Source organism: Suricata suricatta, chromosome 8 (assembly GCF_006229205.1).
Source record: "Suricata suricatta isolate VVHF042 chromosome 8, meerkat_22Aug2017_6uvM2_HiC, whole genome shotgun sequence".
NCBI lineage: Eukaryota > Metazoa > Chordata > Mammalia > Carnivora > Herpestidae > Suricata > Suricata suricatta.
In genome coordinates, this window is record NC_043707.1 from 20,566,365 (window position 1) to 20,584,951 (window position 18,587).

Here is an 18,587-nt window from a genome sequence, read left to right on the forward strand (position 1 = left end):
ACGATGCTCAACATCACTCATCATCAGGGAAACACAAATCAAAACCACACTGAGATACCACCTCACGCCAGTCAGAGTGGCTAAAATGAACAAAGCAAGAGACTATAGATGTTGGAGAGGGTGTGGAGAGATGGGCACCCTCTTACACTGTTGGTGGCAATGTAAACTGGTGCAGCCACTCTGGAAAACAGTGTGGAGGTTCCTCAAAAAACTATCCATAGAACTCCCTTATGACCCAGCAATAGCACTGCTGGGGATTTGCCCGAGAGAGACAGAAATGCTGATGCATAGGAGCACATGTGCCCCAATGTTCATAGCAGCAATGTCAACAATAGCCAAAACATGGAAGGAGCCTAAATGTCCATCACCTGAAGAATAGATCAAGAAGATGTGGTTTATATACATGATGGAGTACTACATGGCAATGAGAGGGAATGACATATGGCCCTTTGTAGGAAAGTGGATGGACCTTGAGGGTGTCATGCTGAGTGACGTAAGCCAGGCAGAGAAGGACAGAAACCATATGTTTGCACTCATAGGTCTAGCAGGAAAACAAGAGAGACCTAATGGAGAACCCGGGGGAGTGGAGGAGGGAGAGAGAGTTGGGGAGAGAGAGGGATGCAAAACTTGAGAGACTATTGAATGCTGAGAATGAACTGAGGGTTGAAGGGGAAGGGGGAGGGGAGAAAAGAGGTGGTGGTGATGGTGGAGGGCACTTAAGGGGAAAAGCACTGGGTGTTGTATGGAAAACAATTTGACAATAAAATATTATGGAAAAAATAAATAAATAAATAAATAAATAAATAAATAAATAAACTGCCCACAGTCACCAAGCTGGGGCTCCCTAACTCAACATCTCATGCCCTCCTCTCTACACATAAACCACCAATGGTCTTTGAGCCTGCTCTGCCCACTCCCCAAAACCTCCCAATGTTTAAAAACACTTAAAACCTAAAGGAAGAAATGGGTAAGGTCTGGGGAAACCCTGCTCCTTCTCGAAGAAACACTTCAAGCCCCAGGACTGGCTATTTCCCACATGTGATAAGAACCTACCTCTGAAGACACCAAGTTACATGCAGCAGCCGCACCCCAAGGGCCACCAAACCACTCACTGTCAAGAATAAGCCACGCAGCCTAAACATCTGTCCTGAAGCACCTCCGAGACAGGCTCAGGGCCGGCCCCCACTCATAAAGCCAAGCACCCCAGGCCCCCAGCGCCAATCTAGCCGCACACTTTGTGATGCTGGGGGCCAGACTGCACAAAGCATACTTCTCTGCCTGGAGGCCCTGCAGCAGGGGCCTTGGAGGAAGCCCTTGAGGAGAAGGGGCACAGGGATGCCACTCTCCTGGAGGGCTCGCTGCCTTGGCTGTGCTGCCCCAGTGACGGTCACCTGGAGGCAGTCACTGGTCCTACTTTCAGCTCCGCCACTCCTGCAGCCAGCCTCGTGCACTCTCGGAGGGCCGGCAGCAGCAAGGCCGCACTCTGTCCTCTCAGGAGGGAGCACCAGTTCCACGGCCCCTCGGCTGGGCTCCTGGGGCAGCTGGGCGGTGCCCCCTCTTCAGAGACCTGAGCTGCATGGGACCCATCCCTGTGATCTAGATCTGAATAATTCCACCTCTCTCCTTGTACCCTCAGCGCTGGGGGCGGGCTGCCTCCTGTAGTTCGCATCTGCTCAATCTTCCTGTCTCCTTCCTGCTCTTCCAGTCCTCCAACACCGATTTCGTCAATCTCCTACACTGAATTCTTAAAATAATTAAGTGTGGTTTCCATTTTCCTGACAGAACTCTAGTAATAAGCCACTAATACAATGCAGGTTGAGTACCAGAACAAGCTAACCCAAGCCAAAAGGTACCCAATGCCAAGATCAAATACAGTCAGTCCATCTAGTCTGCTACAACCCTTGTAACGACTCTGTACACAGTCTGAAGACTACTTGGAAAGCCTCCTGTACTGTCACACTGCAGAGTTCAGTGGGCACAAGAGTTCATTTTTTCTCCAAGACAGAAACACTGACCACCCCTCCCCACAGTGTTTGCCAATGACTTAACAACCCAGGCCAGACGGGCAACTAAGCGTGACCCAGAAACAAATGCTGGCAAGGAAAATCACTAACAAAACAGGCAACGTCTGTGGGAAAAATTGCCAACAGACTCAAAATCCTATTTCGGTAGACTTCAGTGAAAAGTCAGATCAAACACTTAAGCCTGGAGCTTACATTTGCCATTTGCTCAGACATACATTCCTCAAGTTAGTTACACAAGTTTAATGCTATAAATCGCTACGATGGACCAGTGCAGTCTCACAATTTTGCTAGGAAAGAAAATCCACTTCAGGCCAGAGGACAGATGAAACTGGTCATCTACAAGGGGTCCTGCTGGGCTATAAAGGGAATTTAAAGACTTTGTAAAATGCACAGAATAACCCGAAATTAGCAACTCTGGACGCAAGAAGAGTTTATCCCATAGAAACTTAAACCCAACTAGGAACCAGGCTAAACACACGTAGGTAATTACTGCTCTCCCAAAGTGTTTGGTGAATGTGGGAAGGGTATTCGGGTGCGGCAGACTCTGGGTGCCCATGCAATACCCACTCTTCCTTTCCTCCTTGGCAAAACAACAGTGGGCACTGAGGCCAAATGGAAGACTACATTTCCCAGCCTCCCTTGCAGATGGCAGTGGTCAAGGACATATTAAAGGAAGTCACCGGGCAAGAAGCCTCTGGACAAGAGCCTTTAGTCCAGCCTCTCCGCATCTCATTCCTGCTACCTGAATGCAGCATCTCTGAGCACAAGGGGACTGAGGAGATGGAAGCCATGCCTAAGGCTGGTTCGAACAAAGAGGTAAAAGGATTCGAAATACAAGTCCACATACAAAGCCTGAGGAGACACTGACCATTTATCAAGGGAAAGACAATCAACAGAAGCCAACCTCAAGATGCCAGCACGCTGGAATTATCAAAGACTTTTAAGGCAGCTGGTATAACCATCCCCCATGCTGTTCTTCAGGTAGAAGGTGCTAGGGACTGAACTGAATCGAGTCCACTCAGAATTGTTATGCTGGAGCCCTATCCCTACTTGTGACTGTGTTTGGAGATAAGGCCTATAAAATGGGAATAAAGGTTAAGGGAGGTCATAAGGTGGGACCCTGTCCAACGGGACAGTGGCCTTCTATTAAGAGATTTGACAGGGGAGAGCGCAAGCACAGAAGGGCCACGTGAGGACACAGAGAAGGCAAGCGTCTGCGAGCCAGGAGGAGTCCTCACCGGAAAGTGAACATGCCAGCGCCCTGAGCCAGGACTTCCAGTCTCCAGAATGGTGACGAAATAAATTCTTGCTGTTTAGGCCACCAGGCCAGTGGGATTTTGTCTTGACAGCCCAAGTTCATTAATACAGTAGGTAAATGATCAGAAGAAAGAAACCTGGAACTTTAAGAACGGAGGACAAAAGCAAGAAGCTGGCCAATGTCCAGGTAAACGCCGCTTCTCTAGTGTGCTCCAGACAATCTCTCTCCTCGTAAGATCTTTAAAATATAAATGATGGATGAAAGCAAGCAGAAAACACTGTCTGCTGGGGTGGTCCGTGTACATGGACAGAAAGCAGGTGGCAGCTCCAGTAGGAAGAGGGGAGGCCAAAAGCATCTGCATGGTGGGAAGGCTCCGACACACACTCTCAGCGGTGAAAGGTCAACAGAAAAAGGAGACATACTGTAATACCAGAGCAACCTCCTGAAAACCTCAAATAGAGAGAGTCAAACAGACATACTGAAAAGGGAAACTAAATTTGTGTGACACTAACAACAGAGTCTCAAAATAAATGAAGCAAAAACGGATAGGGCTGAAAGGAGACTTTGCTAAACCCACAATCACACATGCAGAGCATGCCTTGCTCCTGGTCACTGCTTGAACATGACAGAGGACATGCAGAATGCCACCTGCTAACCTGACCTAACCACCATCTACGCGACACCACAACTGACAACAGCAGAATACACACTCTTTTCAAGTGCACAATCAACAATCACCAAGAAAATGGAAGTCATAAAACTAACTTTAACAAATTAAAAAGAACTAAAATCTCACAAACTATGTTTGCAGATCATGGTAACCAGAACATAATGAGAAGACAGGTAGAGAATCACCATATATTTGGAAGTTAAACAGCAAAAAGGAAGCCCCAAAGAGAAATGAGAAAATATCTTCAGTGAGGGGCGCCTGGTGGCTTGGCTGAGCATCCCGACTTCAGCTCAGGCCATGATCTCATGGCTCGTGAGCTGGAGCTCCACATCGGGCTCTGTGCAGACAGCTCAGAGCCTGGAGCCTGCTTAAGATTCTGTGTCTCCCTCTCTCTCTAAGCCTCCTCCACTCACGCTGTCTCTCTCTCTCTCTCTCTCTCTCTCTCCCAAAAACAAACTTTAAAAAAATTTGATGAAGCTAAAGCAGTACTCAGAGAGAAATTCATAGCGCTAAATGTTTACATATGTAATGGACATAAACCTACAGACCTGTGTGACTCAAGCCACAAATGTGATTCCAAAGCACCCCAACTTCTGAGTTAAATAAAACTGTACATGTGAGGACAACTACAGAGTAGGCGTTCAGTAAACAAAGGATCAGTGAAAGAACAAATGAACAGAAAAATGAATAAATGCAGAGGCAATAAACAGACCAAAGTCCAAATGAGAGACTACAAAGGATGGGGGCGGGACCCCAGACGATGCTCTCAATGGATTGAAATGCCCGAGTCCCCATGCACTTGCTCTCTGGGGCCGCCAACCGCAAGAATTTCTCTTCCCAGGGGCTAGGAAATGACCGGAGCCCTGATACAAACCCAGTTGACACCTTTTATTAAGTGTATCAAAATGTCACGGGTCACAGTAGCTTCACTTCCTTTTCATGAAGCAGAAAACCACCTTGAAAGAGAGGGCAGCAATTTTTCTCACGCTTGCCCACACGTGTTTACAGTCCAGCCCCGTGTCGCCCGGGATCCCCGGCCGCTCTACGGCTGGTCCTTGCCAGCCCTCTCACGACACAGGGGTCACAGGACGTGACTCGAGAACTTTAGAGGTTGCTTAACTCACTTCAGGTTTCCTCCCCTCCCTGTGAGAAGCGCCTCCCCAGGCGGCTCCTCCCAGTGGCTCGGGGAGAGGGAGTGAGGGCGAGCGGATGGGAGAGAGCCAGCACATCCCACCGGCACTGCCGGCCGGCGGGGCTGCCTGACGCAAATCGACTCGCTTCATTTACTCGACAGCCTGCAAGCCCGCACTACCTTCCCCAAAGTACAACAGAGGAAAAGGAAACTGAAACTCAGGTCTTCCCCAGCCACCACCCAAAGGTGGCCAATCCGGACCAGGAACTCCAGCCGTGGCTTTGTTCAGCTACGTCACAGAACGCAGTCCTTTGACAGCTCTGATCGAGAAACCCTGGAGCATTCTGAGTAAGGAACACGAGGAGCTCCAATTTCCAAGCTCCTGGGTCCAAAAATAAACCCATGTACATGTGTGCTTCTAAATTTGTAGCCCGCAATGCCTACACCACTTTGTTGTGATGGATGATGCAAAACCTGTAAACCACAAGGACAGGAACTGAGTGACTTAACCACACCTACGTTTCCCATTTAAGACACCAAGAAAACATTCTTGACTAGTTCCTGCAAGATCAATTGCTTCTGAAATTCTGGCTTAAGCCACAAATGTGATTCCAAAAGCACCTCAACTTCTTTCAGATGTATTTTATCAGCCAGAAAACACTTGATCACATGTATGTGCCTTAGTTAAGATGACGGGTCATGGCCAGTAGCCAGTGCTCTTTACCAACTACTTTTGCAAAAAGGCACATTTCTGACATATCAGGGTCTCTTAGAACCTAGAGCAGTGGCTGCCACATTTCAAAACTTTCATTTAAGGACTTGAGCCCACACCTGCATAAATATACAGCGTAAGAGACGACAGGAAAGATACAGACGTTAAAGTTCAACTAGAGGACTACCTTACACGCCCTTCTTTGTAACCTGTGACCCTAGACCACCAGGTGGTATCTGATCAATAAGCAGTTCCCTGGGTGACAGTTAACTTTTTAATGGCAAAAAAACCACACATCCGCTTTGAAGATTTCAAGGGTTTTGTTTGTTTGTTTGTTTTTTAAGGGCATAAAAGTGTTATAAGTGGATGTTTGGGGTGCAAAAGTTATAGGGGCACCTGGCTGGCTCAATTCACCTTCAGCTCGGGTCATGATCTCATGGTCAGTCTGTGGGCCACGTTGGGCTCCATGCTGACGGCTCAGAGCCTCCAACCTGCTTCAGATTCTTTGTCTCCCTCTCTCTCTGCCCCTCCCCCATTCACGCTCTTTGTCTCTCTGTCTCTCAAAAATAAACACTAAAAAAAAAAATCATAAAAAATGAGAAAGCCTCATTTAGGATAATTATCAAATAATCAGTAAGAAAAATTCCTAGGGACGCCTGGTGGCTCAGTTGGTTGAGCGTCCTGCTCTTGATTTCAGCTCAAGTTTCATCTCATGGTTTGTGAAATCGAGCCCTGCATCGTTGGGCTCTGCACTGACAGAACCTGCTTGGGATTCATTCTCTCTCTCTCTCTCTCTCTCTCTCTCTCTCTCTCTCTCTCTCTGTCCCTCTCCCACTCACACACTCTCTCTCAAAATAAATTAAAATTAAAATTAAAAAATGCCTAGTGTTAGAAGTGATCAGTGGACAGATGCCTGGGCATGCAGGTCAACATGTGACGGTGGGCTAAAGGCCTTCAGACCACCTGGGGGCCCTGTCACTTAACTCCATGGTTACCACCACAGTCAAATGGTAACAATATCTTATATTACTTATTATCACAGTCGTGGTCATCACTGTGACATTTTACTGAGTGCCTGATACAGGCTAAACACTGGGCCAGGCATCTTATGTACGTGATTTCCTTGAATCCTCACTATCACGAAAGAGATGTCAACATGCGCATTTTGCAAGAGGAAATGGGATCAGCATAGAACTTGACCAAAAGTAACACTGCTCCCATGAAGCAGAAAAGGAATTTCAATTCTATAGCTCTGTTCCTTCTGCTGGTAGGACGGTGTGCCCAAGTGTATCTGTAATACTAATAATCTGCCAGTGCAGATTTTCTCAATGGACCCGTGCTCTCCACCCCTAAAACACATTTGTACTGTGCTGTAAGAGCATTTTCATATTAATCATTTCCTCAGCTTATTCTTCCAACAAGCATGAGATGTCAAAGAATATGTCCCACTAAATATAGCAAAATCAGGCACAGTCCCAGAACCACAGGACCCAACTGTTCAGCATACAAAATAGAGAATAAGGCGGAAATACCCTTTCTTTGAAGAATCTCATTCAAAAACACAATTACTTTTCGTTGGCTAAGTCACCAAAAACAGGATCTACTGTTGTGTAACAGTTTCAGACACACGAGTCCCCACCAGTAAAGTACATCTGACCTGACAACAAAGCAACTTGCAAGCTATTTTGCAATCACGCAAATAATGTTCGGGAACAAAAGTGCAGCTGTTTGGACTTGAAATGCAAATACTCAGTTAAAGATTATAAAAACTCATTATAAACTCCAGCAACACCAAGGGTTTCCAGAGGGTCCGGCCTCTGGATGATCCTCAGCACCCCCGTGGGACACACTGCTAGGAAGGGGTGTGTCCACTAGGTCCACCACCAACCACCGATGCTGTCCACTGAGCAAGCACTCACGCCACGCCGAGTGCTCTGGATGCGTTAGCTGCTACTTCACTTCTGAAATGAGCAACTATGGTGGACAGGAGCTACACTTTCTGCCTGCAAGTAAGAAAAATAACCTTGAGAAACTTGGGAAAAACATGTCCCTGTTTTCTGTTCCTTAAAAAACACAACAGAGGGGTGCCTGGGTTGCTCAGTCGGTTGAGCGTCCGACCTCAGCACAGGTCATGATCTCGAGATGCATGGGTTCAAGCCCCGTGTCAGGCTCTGTGCTAACAGTTCGGAACCTGGAGCCTGCTTTGGCTTCTGTGTCTCCCTCTCTCTCTCTGCCCTTCCCCTATTTGTGCTTTCTCTCTAAAATAAATAAACATGAAAAAAATCTTTTAAGGAAATAAATTAAAACTACAATAGAAAGTACAAAAGGAATTATTGCTGGACTGTGGGATTACAGATAACTTTTCTTTATATTTTTCTATCTTTTTCTAGTTTTTAAAATACTTCTTTTTCTCAGCAGGTATTTATCACCTTATTTAGGAAATTTTCAAGCACATACGAAAGGAACTAGATTATAATGAACCCCAAGTTACCATCAACAAAGGACATCAATTATCAACACATGGCCAACCCACTTTTCCCTCTATCCCCAGGAGATTATTTTAAAGCAAACCCCAGACATCCTATCATTTCATCCAATAAATACTTCAGTTTTTAATATCTAAAACAAAGGCCACTTAAAAACAAACCCACGAGACAGTTATCACACCTAAAGAATTAACAATACAGATTACATTTGTAACCAGAAAAAAAAAAAGTTCTAAGAAACAGGTATTTAAAGGGTTTGGAAAAAAGACTACGAAAATGCCCCATGATTACTACCTACCCAGCTTGTGTGAGCCAGCTGCGCTGAAGAGGTCTGGCCACCTGGCTGTCCCTTTAAACCACAAGAAAAACTGGCAAAAATGTCTATTTCTAGTTATCCGTGTTTCTGGGGTTTACCTGTTGAGAACTGCTTCCTTGTCTCCCAGACGGCTTTTAATTTTACTTGTCAGATAGTCCAGAAAGAGCGTCCAGATATCCAAACAAGAGAAGTAACCTTCATGAGTAGGCTATGATGCAAAAGAAATCCAGACAATGAAATTACTTAACGCCGCTCCTCCTGAGAAACATCCCCACCAGCGTTTACTTCCATCAGAACAGTACAAGCCTAAGCCTAGATCCCCTCTGCTTCCTGGTGACCACCACTGGCGTCTTCTCAATGGTTTTCATGACTGAGCCCTGGGGAACCTAACAAGGCAAAGGCGTCATGGAACACAACGTTGGGGACATACTACGCAGGACAAAGTCAGTTACAAAATAAGCCAGGTGGACACCGATCTTTAAATCTGAGATTGAGGGGAAGGGCTCTGACAGATCATCCAATTCTAATCTGTTTTAGAGAAAAAGAAATTGAGATCCAGGCACATGACTTATTCAAAGCAGGTCCCTTTACGCCCAGCCAGTGCTCCTTCCACTGTATATCATTAGAAAACCAGAAATAAGTTTCAATGGCTCCGAAGGTGCAAGTTTACACATTTGAGAGGTAGAAAACATCTGTAATCTTCCTACATAACAGACTGAAAATGAGCTTTAGTCTGACTCTCAGGCATGATCTCATTTGCAGGAAGAGGGGTGTCCAACGGGCTAAGAGCAACCTCTACCCAGGTGCTGACAGAGACAAAGTGAGGAGAACAAGTCTCTGTAGGGTCCTAGTGCCTGACTCACTGTGCTCTGGTGTCTCGAGGGCCTTGAGATTCTACTTCATGTAAAATCCAAGCACTGTGTTCTCCAACACTGAGTCTTTCTCATGCAGATTCTGTTTCAACTTGTGCCCCTCCGTGCCCCCCCCCCCCCCCCCCCCCCCCCCCCCCCCCCCCCCCCCCCCCCCCCCCCCCCCCCCCGCCCCATCCCTTCCATATCCACTCAAATTCTTGCTACCTGTAAGAGCTCTTTGGTTTTGTGATTGCTTCACCGAAGCCACGCTGGGTGGCAGGATCAGACAGGGAAAGACATAAGACCATCATCGCCTTCTTGGACCAGTGTCCTTCCATCTCTGATCCGCAAGGAAACCCAGAGGCTTATAAGGGCCTGTGTGGGATTTGCCCATTGGGTGGCAGCGGAAGATGGGGGTTCTGCACGCAGTCTGAGACAGATAAACTAACTTTTCCTGGGGCAGCCTGGGGCAGAGTCCAGCCTCACAACTCACAGGGGTGCCCTGGACCCAGACTACACAGCTCCATCAGGACCACTGACCATGACCATGAGCGCTGACAGGGCCATCCTCTGAAAACAAGATGACCATGTCCTGTCTCCACTTCATCCTTTGCAAACCCCAGGATGTCCGTGACATGAAGTGAACCAGAAGAGCGAGGACGGAAAACAAGAAGCCGCATGGGAACAATACGGGTCGCTTGTGGGCATGCCCTCAATGTGCACAGCCAGGAGATGGAGGCTGGCCTGGCCTCAGCACGCTGAGCTGCCTCCACTCAGGGGGCGGGCCTTCCTAGGTTTAAAAACACCCACCTTCCCCTCCACAGAACAGAACTGATCAGATGCATATGAAACTGAAATTTCCCTTTGGGGAAAGGTCACCACACAAATCCAGGATTTACAGTTACGTCCAAGTACTTTAAGGTCACACACGTCTTCCCTGTGCCTTTGAACTGAGGGTTTGCCATGTGGCCCGAGACTGGGAAGAAAGGCGGGCAGACACACCCTCTGGAGGACCTGAAACACACCACACCTGGAGGCCCACTGAGTCAGGCCTTGCACGCTGCCCACGACGTCACCTTTGACAACTGCTGTGGGCACAGGTCACTGAGGGTATAGAGATGACAGGCTGACTGCTTCTGGAGCTACCCGATTTTCCAGAACCCTCATAGGCCCATTTTAAAAATGTGCCTGTACTCAGATTTATTCTTCCCACTCCAGGGCTGAGTAATCACTAAAGGTCCCTGATGAGTTTCTTTAGGAAATCAGTGATACCACCCTCATCTGCTGAGAAAAGTTCCCAAACAGGCAAAATGGATCTGGGATGTTAAGGGCAGGACTGCGGTGACGTACGGGAAGGGAAGGGGAAGGCACACAGGCGGTGCTGGCAGTAATATTCCACTTCTTGGCGAAGGTGGTGGTTACATGGTTGAGCTCGTTTGGGGAAAATTCCTCAAGCTGTCCATGCAGGATCTAGGTGCTTCTCTGAATGGGGGTGATACTTCAATAAAGCTTATTTTAAAGACGCTCACAACAGGATGAGCGCTGAGTAATGTATGGAACTGTTGAATCACTATATTGTACACTTGAAACTAACATAACACTGCATTAATTATAATGCAATTAAAAAATAAATTACACACACACACACACACACACACGCACAAAGGATAACATAGGACAGAAATGTCTAAAACCAGACTGATGATGTCATCATAACAAGTCTATAAAATGACCATCACTGAGCTGTATAATTGTGATGGGTGAATTTCTAAGACACAATTCTACCTCAATAAACCTTTTAAAACATATACATAAATGAAAGACACTGGGCCACAAAATGTAAACAAGGCAAGGACTTTGCTTGGGAGGGTTTATACACCCAGCTCCTGATATACAAGGAGCTAGAAAAAGTATTTGTTGAATGGGAACAAGTAGCAGATATGCCAAAACTTAACCCCTCAGAGCTTAAGTATTTATTTTTATAATGTTGCTTTTTTTACGTTTATTTATTTCGTTTTAAGGGGCGGAGGGGCAGAGAGAGAGACAGGCAGATGAGAGAATCCCAAACAGGCTCTGCGCTGCCAGTGTGGAGTCCCAAGTGGGGCACCCCGAGCTTCATTATTTATAATCTCCCTGTAGGAAGTTTTAGTGACAGTTACAGAAGTAAAAGCCCTAATTTCAGACTATTTCTATCCTTTGCTTCTCCAACAAAACAGGGGTTAAGAACATAGACTCTAGGAGTTAAAAACACCTGGCCCCACCACTTATTAACTGTATGACCCTGAGCAAGTTACTCTTTGTGCCTCGGTTTCTTTATCTGGAAAGTGGGGATGATGACAATAACACCCACCTCAAAGGGTCGTTGTGAAGGACAGATGTGTTAACCTTCACAGAGTCAACGCTATAGAAACGTGTAGGGAATAGAGAAACTCTTTCCACTGAAAACAACAGAGCACACTTTTTTAGGAGGAAAGGAGCCATTCTGGTGCTTTACCTGATGAAATGTGTACTTGAACAAAAGCGTCAGAAACTCCACCACGGGGAACTGGGAGTAGGACTCGATTCTTCTTAGGTGGACACTCACGAAGAGCCGCAGGAAGTCCGTAAACTTCTCGACGTAGCTGAGTGAGACATGAAGACGAGAGGTGACCGTCAGAAACCCAGCCGCCTCCTTGGAAGAGAACTCAAATTCAATCCAAATTTCTCTCAGTACAGAACTACACAGAGTTAAAACAGATGTTCAGTTAAAAATATAAAGGCCTGCAACAATTACCTACAGGTCAGGCAACCCTTCATTCCATTACCACCTGAAACATAGCAGAAAAGCAACTTTAATCCGCAGGCACTCTCTACCAAGGAATCCTATAAACTAGGGCTCTCACAGGTTCTAACTCCTCCATGTTACGACCCAATTCGAGGGAATGAAAACGGTACTACAGAGTCAGGAGCGGAGCATGTGCGTCAGGTCAACGTGGCAAGTCTGGAAGGCTGGCTGTCTTTGCTAGGAGGCCAAAACATTAAAATGAATGTGCTAAGAACAGAAATGAAACAAGGCTATACCAAAGGCATGGCATCGGGGTACACTATATGCAGGCCTGCGACCTAACGCTCGTTTTCTCCCCCGCCCTCCGGCTCCCAGCACGCAGTAACCCTGAGCACAACCCCATCTACTCAAAGTGATTCCAAATGTAAGGGAAGCTGGACAGGCCTCCTCGGGGACAATTTTGTCTGGTGCTTCATTGTACAGACGAGGCCCTGGGAGATCCAGTGACCCGCCCGAGGTGGCAGAATGGGACTACCGACTACCATCCACTCCCACGCCAGTGCTCTTTCCTTCCACAGCACAGTGGCTCCCCAACTCATGTGTATGCACAATAGCATTTCCCAGAGGAGCGTGGGTCCCGGCTGCAAGGATAAGAGACTGTTGTTACTAGAGACACAGCACATCATCACTCTCACATGTCACAAACTGTCATTTTAAGCCCCTAAATACCAAAAGGTGATTCGAAAATGAGATGGACATACCTCCATAAATCACATTGTGGACACCGATAAAGATACGGACTTACTTAGGGGCCTTGGTCAAAAATTAAATCATGGCTAAAAGCAATTCTGAAAGTCCTAACTGCAAAAAGCTTTCTTTTTTTTTTTTTTTTGAAGCATATTCTTATCTCGGCAATAATAACGGGGGAGAAAAAGACGACTACTCAGAAGAGTAAAATTGCCCCATAAGTCAAAGGTCCCATACGGTGCCTGGGACCCAGCACCCTGAGGGCGGCCAAGCTGCCTGTCTGGCCTCCGTGTGGCTGGCTAACACACACATATGCTTTTTTGCAGTTTAAAACAAAAACATCAATCTGCTTGATCAGGAGAATGGCCGTCTCTGTGGATCGCGGGACCAAGGGCTGGAAACACAGTGAAGGCATTCAAACCAACTGTTTTCGGAGAGTCAGGCGTGAGGAGACTGCTCTCGGTGCCTCTGACCACAGACGCTCAAGAGCAGGGGCTCCTCACTCCTCGCTCTGCTTCTAACATGACACTATGGCATGGTGACGCAGAGCTGTCACCCAGGTGACAGCTCTCTAGGAAGATGCCCTCAATTCCCTGCCACCCATCAAATAAAGAGAAGCTTGGGTGAATGTTACGCAATCTTGATTTTATTTTACTCTCCAACCCAAGGTTTTGGGCACACACACAGGGCCATTCGGTAACTAAAATTATAGATTTTCTTTCACCTCATTTTCTTTCCCTTGCCCACCTTCTGGTACAGGTGCTAATGAGCAGTTGAAAGTTAGCAACAGGCAGTCAAGGAGGAGAGAAGCAAAGGCCCTGGGGTAAGTAGCTCCTAAACAACTGAGAATGGACTTAGCTGTTTAGAGTTAGTGGTCAGGGGGCCCGAGAGCCAGGAAGCAAGCACACAGTGTTGGTCGTGTCACCTTTCTGCTCCCAGGCACCTCTCAGCTCCCACAGGGCAATAGGAAGCATAGGATTAAAATATAAAACCAAAAGCACAGAAGTTACACATAACAAAATCAGCACATGGATAACCCACGACGACATTTCCAGGCCATCAGAATGTCAGCCATCATGAACATTATGCGACAGTAAAACTCCACACCACAGGTATCTGACGCTGGCGGCAAGGCTTTTTTTTTTTTTTTTAAACATATAAAGTACCGCCCTTCTTAGCCAAAGCTAGAAAGGATACAAAGTTGTGTGTTTGCATACTGATGCCTGTGAATCTGTACAGAAAACTATCATAAAATAGTGAAAAATAAAACCACCATATCACCATACGAGACTATGAGCTCTTGTGATAATACAGAGAAAAGTTTGCACGACGCTTGTTTACAACGGACCAACCCAAAAGAATCTTATGTATCTACATTTTTAACTTCAGAAAAACCTTAATAAAATGGCTGACTTGAAAAAGAACTAAAATGGTCTGTAAGCTTGACTTTACAGTCTGCTACCTACTCTAGGGAAAAGGAAAATGCCTTACCACTAGGCAGCTTAATAACAAAAAGCAAGCCAAGGAAAATGGATTAAAATATTAACAACATTTGCGGCCCAGCTCTCTGGAAGTATTTTCTATCTCAATACAGTGCATCTGCCTGGAAGTTTCTGAACAGTCAACAGGATGCTTTTATACGTAAGTTTCCAATGTTCTCTCTTGCTTTCACACAGCAGTAGCGTCACGTCGATGAAAGCTCAAAGACAGACACATGACATCATCTGGAGGGAGATACGTGAGGTCACGCCCCAGGGGGCTGTGACGGAGTCCTCTCTGAGCACTTCAGAAAGAAAAGCGAGGTAATTTTCGGCTCCATTCAAGGGGAGGTAACAGAGAAACTCGGGGTGTGCCACGTTAAGATGTGCCCATGTTACCATGTCCTGCTTTTGATGGAAACGTGCCGTGCGTGTAAAACTCACAGTAACAGCGACATGCCTCTACGCTGCACGGTGTGCGCTTGGGCAAAGTCACAGAGTAAAAACCGACAAGCCACATCAAGTGAAAAGGGGGATCAGAACGCCTGTACCTCCACGGCCTCCTCTCACGCTCCTGGCTACGCACGAGCAGCAGACTCGGCTCCTGCGCCACCTCAGACCTGCAGGCGAATCGTGAGGACGAGGGAGAGGGGTGGAAGGGAGGACAGGAGACAGATGGGGGGCAAGACAACAAACCTACACAGTTCAGTCACTTTGCAAACGTGACTCGCTCCCCCTTGACCACCCTAGCCCTTCCAGCTAAGCTCAGACTTACTGGTACACACCTACCTGTCCGTTCCTCACCAGGAGCCCCCAATTCTGAAACCAAAGAGGATTACAGACACCATGCAGCACAAAGATCAACGGGCAAGGCCCCTTCTTAGGGCACGGCCACTTCCACACCCGTGTTCATTACCTCTCATCGAGTTCTTCTAGCCTGCTCTTCACCGTGTGGGCGTTGTTATCCTTGGTGATTTTCTGCAGGAGGTAGAAAGTCTGCTGGAACATACGCAGTAAATACTCCTCGAACTCCATAGGCACACAGTTCTTGGACATGAGTTCATTGATGCAGGACATGGCCAGGACCCCAAGCCGGCCGCGCTCCTGACCCAACACGCAGTTCTGGCTGCTGCCGTTAACTGACGCCATCTTTCTGGCCCGGATGTCACAGCCAAAGCGCGCAAAGTGGAAGATGGTGGTGAGGAGGGACGGGGTGATGCTGGCAGACAGAGGAATCCAACTGAAGAGATGGGCCAGGCACTCCAAGGCCAGGGAACAGGTATACTCACTCTCCGCATCAAGGAGGGGGATTGGCTGGTTCAACAGTTTGGCTGAACTAGGACTCTGCAGCAGCTTACTCAGTAAGTCGCCTGCAAACACAAAAAGGTCTTAACGTCTACACTATCAAGTTTCTTACAACCCAACTGAAGTACGACAAAGAGAACACGAAAGCCATGTTTCACTAGGCTGCCCGTTAAAGGTATCGGTAGGAATGTGAAATAATGCCGCCCATATCAGGAAAGATTCATTTGCTTTGGAGAATGCATCTTTCATTAAAACATACTATTTGTTCATATGTTCATCACAGTTCTTTTTAAATGAATTAATATAAATTTCCTCACTGTCTTATCAATAGGTAGAACCCACAAAGCTCTTTGGCCCATGATGGTTTTTAGGAGTAAAGGCATCCTGGGTGGCACGGTGGGTAACATGGGAGAAGGGAGCCAAGAAATACAAACTTCCAGTTAGAACACACGAAGTCTCAGGGACACAATGTGCGGTGGTGAGCACGGTTAGTTAACAATGCTGTATTGTGTCTGAAAGTTGCCGGTGGAGTAAGTTTTAGAAGTTCCCATCGTAAGAAAAGAACACTGTTAACTGTGTGCGGTGATGGATGTTAACTCCATCTATCGCCATCGGTTTGCAGTATGTATCGTTACGCTGTACACCCGAAGCCAACAGTGTGCTGGGTCAGTTATTACATAAGGGGTCCGGAGACTGAAACACTGAGAACCGCGGGGCTGCTCAGGGTTCAGTCTATGGACCTGCAACATGCGCACATCCGGGAGCTCGTCAGAAATACAAACTCTCAGGCCCCACCCGCACATACTGCTGTCGATCCTGGAGGGGGTGTGATCGGGACCCCTGTTTTTACACACTTTCCAAGAGGTGAGGCTTATGCCTGCCTGTGTTTTTTAGGTATTTATTTTCTTTCCCGTTTTTATTTTAATCACCTGCCACTCATCACAAGTGCACTCCTTAATCCTCACCACCTATCCTCCCCCCACCGTTACCATTGGTTTGCTCTCTGTTTGTTAAGAGTCTATTTCTTGGTTTGTCTCTTTTTCTCCTCTTCTCATATGCTTTACTTCTTAAATTCGACATGTGACTCAAATCATATGATCTTTGTCCTTCTCTGACTGACTTATTTCATTTAGCATAATACCCTCTAGCTCCATCCATTCAGGTCATTGCAAATGGCAAGATTTCATTTTTTTAACGGCTGAACAATATTCCACTGAATAGATATACCACAGTTTCTTTACCCATTCATCAACTCATGGGACACGTGGGCTCCTTCCATATCTTGGCTATTACAAATAATCCTCCTATAAACACAGGAGTGCATGTACCCCTTTGAATTAGTGTTTTTGTAATTCACTGGGTAAATACCCAGTAGTATTGGGTCCTGAGGTCCTTTTTTTTTTTTAACTTTCTGAGGAACTTCCAACATGCTTAATTTTTGAGACACGTGAGACTAACGGAATGCACACAAGATGAAATGGAGACTGCAAAAAATACTATAATAATTTTAGAGAAGACAAGCATTCAAAGCTATCACAAGAAGAAAACTCTCCTGAAAAAAAGGTGTGTGTGTTCCACCTCAAGAAGAAATGATCAAGGCTAAGACTCTAAGGAATAAGGAAGGAATGTAGGCAGAAAAAGCACAAACACAAAAGAGAAAACACCACATTCAGACTTCTCTACAGTCATGCAAGAAACCAGACAACAATGGTATAGTGTCCGCAAGTTCTGAGGCAGAAAATGACTTTACCCAACGCGCTCCTTTGAGTACAAAGGAAGGGGGCATTTTCTCAAACACAAAAACTCAGACAACCTATTGCCCACAAACACTCAAGGAGGAGACCATTCATGAAACCGTGCACATCAAGCAACAAACAAAATCGAAGAGCTCTGGGATGGAGCAGCTGTGGCCAGGGCACTGCAGCAAGCTTGAATTAAAGATAGAGTCAAGACTGAACGTGGGCGGGAATCACAGAGGGTGTGCTGCTGAACGCTCCCTCCTTTCACAAGCACGTTGGCTCAAGACATATGGGCTAGAATTAAAAACATGGAGAAGAAAATTGGTTTTCATAATCTTTTTTTCTTAACCCTAGAGGTGTCTTTTACAAACGAACATCCCTGTGGCAAAACCACCTCAAGGTCAGGGATTGCCTTTGAGTTAATACCTCCCATTATATTCAGGGAAAACTACAATTTGTTGTTATGAAAAATAAAAATGAGGGTACCTGGCTGGCTTGGTCAGGAGGGTATGTGACTCTCAACCTCGGGGTCATGAGTTCAAGTCCCACGTTGGGTAGAAATAATACTTAAAACTAAAATATTTTTTAAAAATTAGAATGTATGATATGATGTCACATTGTCTTTTTATTGAGCTTAGCCTCTCTGCATCTACATACAGAGATCTGGAACGATGTTATTTTGTGCTTTACAGAAACAATTCTCAAACATTGTGGTCCCAGAACTTCTTTACACTCCTAAGAATTACTGAGGATGCCAGGGCACCTGGTGGCTCAGTCAGTTGATCATCCAACTTCAGCTCAGGTCATGACCTCGCAGTTCGTGAGTTCAAGGCCTACATCGGGGTCTCTGCCCTCCACACAGAGCCGGCTTAGGATCCTCTGGTCCCCCCCACCCCTCCCCACTCACACTCACTTCCTCTCAAAAATAAACAGGGGCGCCTGGGGGGGCTCAGTTGGTTGAGCATCCGTGAGGCTCGAGCCCCGCGTCGGGTCTGCACTGACAGCTCAGAGCCTGGGGCCTGCTTCAGATCCGGCGTCTCCCTCTCTCCCTGCACCTCCCCTGCTCACTCACTCTCTCAAAAAACATAAACATTAAATTTTTTTT

At 46.6% G+C, this 18,587-nt stretch overlaps 1 protein-coding gene across 1 annotated transcript in view; it reads right to left on the minus strand.

The window, feature by feature from the left end:
* XPO6 (exportin 6) overlaps nucleotides 1-18,587 on the minus strand; it is a 68,469-nt gene that overhangs the window by 32,030 nt on the left and 17,852 nt on the right. The window contains exons 6-8 of the mRNA XM_029947434.1: nucleotides 15,355-15,808; nucleotides 11,944-12,070; nucleotides 8,697-8,806 (exon numbers count right to left, since the gene is read on the minus strand). Of these exons, the coding sequence (XP_029803294.1) occupies nucleotides 8,697-8,806; nucleotides 11,944-12,070; nucleotides 15,355-15,808 (691 nt within the window). The remainder of the gene's footprint in view (nucleotides 1-8,696; nucleotides 8,807-11,943; nucleotides 12,071-15,354; nucleotides 15,809-18,587) is intronic.